Source organism: Camellia sinensis, chromosome 1 (genome assembly GCF_055761805.1).
Source record: "Camellia sinensis isolate YWXY chromosome 1, ASM5576180v1, whole genome shotgun sequence".
Lineage (NCBI taxonomy): Eukaryota > Viridiplantae > Streptophyta > Magnoliopsida > Ericales > Theaceae > Camellia > Camellia sinensis.
In genome coordinates this window covers 30798012-30801533 of record NC_138961.1, presented here as the reverse complement: position 1 = coordinate 30801533, position 3522 = coordinate 30798012, and the positions used below count along the sequence as shown (strand labels likewise).

General features: G+C 36.2%; 1 protein-coding gene across 1 annotated transcript; it reads left to right on the top strand.

Moving 5' to 3' along the window:
• The first annotated feature begins 689 nt into the window (after positions 1–689).
• LOC114279969 (aspartic proteinase PCS1) lies at positions 690–2752 on the top strand. Its single transcript, XM_028222272.2, has one exon. The coding sequence runs from the start codon at positions 1130–1132 to the stop codon at positions 2420–2422; it is 1293 nt and encodes a 430-aa protein (XP_028078073.2). The 5' UTR covers positions 690–1129; the 3' UTR covers positions 2423–2752.
• The last annotated feature ends 770 nt before the right edge of the window (positions 2753–3522 follow it).

The window sequence follows — 3522 nt, the reverse complement described above, 5'->3', positions numbered from 1 at the left end:
ACATTCATATTAAATAAATTATATACTTTATATAATATGATAAATAAGCCTATATTTATATTTTTAGATTAATAATTCATGTACATAATTTTTTTTCCCTCCGAATCTCGGAAGGGATCATGGAGGGAAAAAAAATTATGTACATGAATCATTGTTGATTTTTTTTAGTACTAATGCATTGATAACCTTTCATGTTCATGTTTTATCTAAAAGGATGTTTTGAAAAGTAAGTTAAAAGTTAACTTATAGATTTTTTTATGATTTTTTTTTTAAAAAAAAGTATGAAAAAAGTAGAGAGATGATATGACTTAAAAGATATTAGAAGTCAAAAAAAACTAACTTTTAAACAAAGAATTAATAACAAAAATTCATACTTATTTGAATACACTTGTGTTAAGACTGTAATAGTATGACATTTTTATATATTTATAAATTTCTATTAATTTATAAAAATTATCCACAAAAAGGTGCATTATAATTGAGAATAAACAATTTAGAGATAGAATTTTCTATGACCAGAAAGAGTCAGATTGAGATTTTGCTTTAGCCTTCATTATGAATTGGGTTGGCCTTGTGTACACTATAAAAAATTGACCAAGTTTGAATCGTAATTGCTATTTAATTAAAATTCATTTGTGATTCCTTCGAAAGATAAACAAACCGAACATAAATAATTCTTAAAGCACCTTAAATTTTTGAATTAAATTTCAATAATCTGGACTCGTTTATTGTCCACACTCTAGCTAAACAATTTTCAAAAAATATAAGACATTATAAATTAATAAATTATAAACAACTCTGATAAACTGTATAGCTCTAATCATATTGTTGTTGGCTTGTCACCAAACTAAAATTGAGAAGGACACCCCCTGACTTGAATCACTACCACTTTGATGGCTCCCTCCCCTGCCTTTATTCGTAATAAGGGAACCCTTTAGTAGGACCACCCCAAACTTTGGAGGGCAAATTGCACCAACATCCATTCCTCTAAACCCTCCTTTGCTTGTATATATTGCATTCTCTCATGGACCACTCAACCAAAGTTCCCCAAACGCATAACACATAGTCCCTCTCTTATAATCTACATATAAATTCATCAAACCTTCCATTCCCATTCAACTCTCTCTCCATGGCCTCTCTTCATCTTCAATTCCTCATCCTTTTTATATTCATTCAATCAAATCTATGTCTATGTTCAACAACAAAAACAGTCATTTTACCACTCAAAACCAAAGCAATCTCATCTGGGTTGATTCTTAGACCACCCAACAAGCTCTCTTTCCACCATAACGTCTCTCTCACTGTCTCTCTCGCCGTCGGATCGCCGCCCCAGAATGTTACCATGGTGCTCGACACAGGCAGCGAGCTCTCCTGGCTCCACTGCAAGCGGACCCAAACCACACCCACCGTATTCGACCCGGTTCGCTCCACCTCCTATTCGCCCGTACCCTGTTCCTCCCCCACCTGCAGGACCCGAACCCGGGACTTCACCTTACCAGTTTCATGCGACCCGAAGAAACTTTGCCACGCCGTCCTCTCCTACGCCGACGCCTCCTCCGTCGAAGGCAACCTCGCTGGAGACACATTCCGGGTCGGCGGGTCGGCTCTGCCTGGAATGGTATTCGGGTGCATGGATTCCGGGTCGAGCTCAACCCCGGACGAAGACTCGAAGACAACCGGGTTGATTGGGATGAACCGGGGCTCCTTATCTTTCGTCAGCCAAATGGGTTTTCCCAAGTTCTCGTACTGCATATCGGGCCGTGACTCGTCGGGTATTCTACTCTTCGGGGAGGCGAGTTTTTCGTGGCTCCGACCCTTGAACTACACACCCTTGGTTCAAATCTCGACCCCTTTACCCTACTTCGACCGGGTCGCTTATTCGGTTCAATTAGAGGGAATACGGGTCTCGGGTAAAGTCCTGCAACTACCCAAATCGGTTTTCGTACCGGACCACACCGGTGCGGGTCAAACCATGGTTGACTCGGGCACCCAGTTCACTTTCCTTCTCGGGCCGGTTTACACCGCTCTGAAGAACGAGTTTATGCAACAGACAAAAGGGGTGTTGAGAGTTTTCGAAGACCCGAACTTTGTATTTCAAGGAGCAATGGATTTGTGTTACCGGGTCGAGTTGACCCGAACCAGCTTGCCTCTGTTACCGCCCGTGACGCTGATGTTTCGGGGCGCCGAAATGAGCGTATCGTACGAGCGGTTATTGTACCGGGTACCGGGTATGGTGAGAGGGAGTGATTCAGTGTATTGCTTTACATTTGGAAACTCTGATCTTCTAGGTATAGAGGCCTATGTGATTGGACACCATCATCAGCAAAACGTGTGGATGGAATTTGATCTTGAAAAATCAAGGGTTGGATTGGCTGAGGTTAGGTGTGATCTTGCAAGTCAACGACTTGGTTTGGAAATTTAAAATGTTAAGATAGTGTTTTGATACGCTGTATCATGGACCCACATTGTCCAATCCATGGTCTACCTCGTGAGTTTAATGTTAGGGGTGGCCCATTGATCGGACACTGTGGTTTGATGATACAGAAATTGGGAGATGTGAAATGTTGTACCATTATGCTGTAGTCAGCAATTACTAAAGGGTTATGTTGAAGGAGAAGGACGGCTTGATTTGCATTTGAAGTGTAGTTTGGAAATGATGGTGCTGATGAACGGTGGATGGAGGCTCTATAATGTCCAGTGTATGGATGTGTAATGGAGATGGACTACATTGGATAAAAATCTTTATTTTAAATTTTGACTGTAAATGTCCGAGTGCCAGTCTGACACTTGTACAGCCGCCTTGGGGCGCTGTTTTTTTTTTGAGTTTTTTTCCAAACTGTCTTTTTTTTGTTTTGCTTTTTATTTTTTATTTTTCAATTTTATACAGGAGTACTATATTTGATAACAAACCTTGTGCCTTTGATTTGAGTTTTTTAAATTAAATTTTTTAAAAATTAAATTTTTTAATTTTCGTATTTTTTTTTTGTTTTTAATGAATATTTTTAAAATTTAAAATATTTTTTTAATTTTTTAAATGTACCTCACTTAAATATATTTAAAAAGTAAAAAAAGTGTAAAAAAATATTTTAAAAAAATAATAAATACATAAAAATATAAAAAATGTACTAAATTTTCATAGTTTTTTATATTTTTGGTATTTAGTAAATTTTTAAAAGATTTTTTTGTAATTTTTTTATTTTTTTAGGTATATTTATGTTAGGTGTGTCTAAAAAGTTTTAAAAAAATGTTTAAAATATTAAAAAAAATAGTAAAAACAAAAAAATATGGAAAATAAAAAAATAAAATTTTTTTAAAAGTCTTTTTAAAAAAGAGGAACCAAACAAGTTGACCTTTTTTAAATCAAATAAATGATAAATGTGAAAATAATTGTATTTCAGTTTAATTTTTTTTTTAAAAATGTAACATAAGTGAAATGAGGGGAAAAAAAATGTCCTTTTGTTTTTTTTGTCCATCTCGAATCATCAACTACCCCGTCGGTTGTCAACCCAAATCCCAAATCCC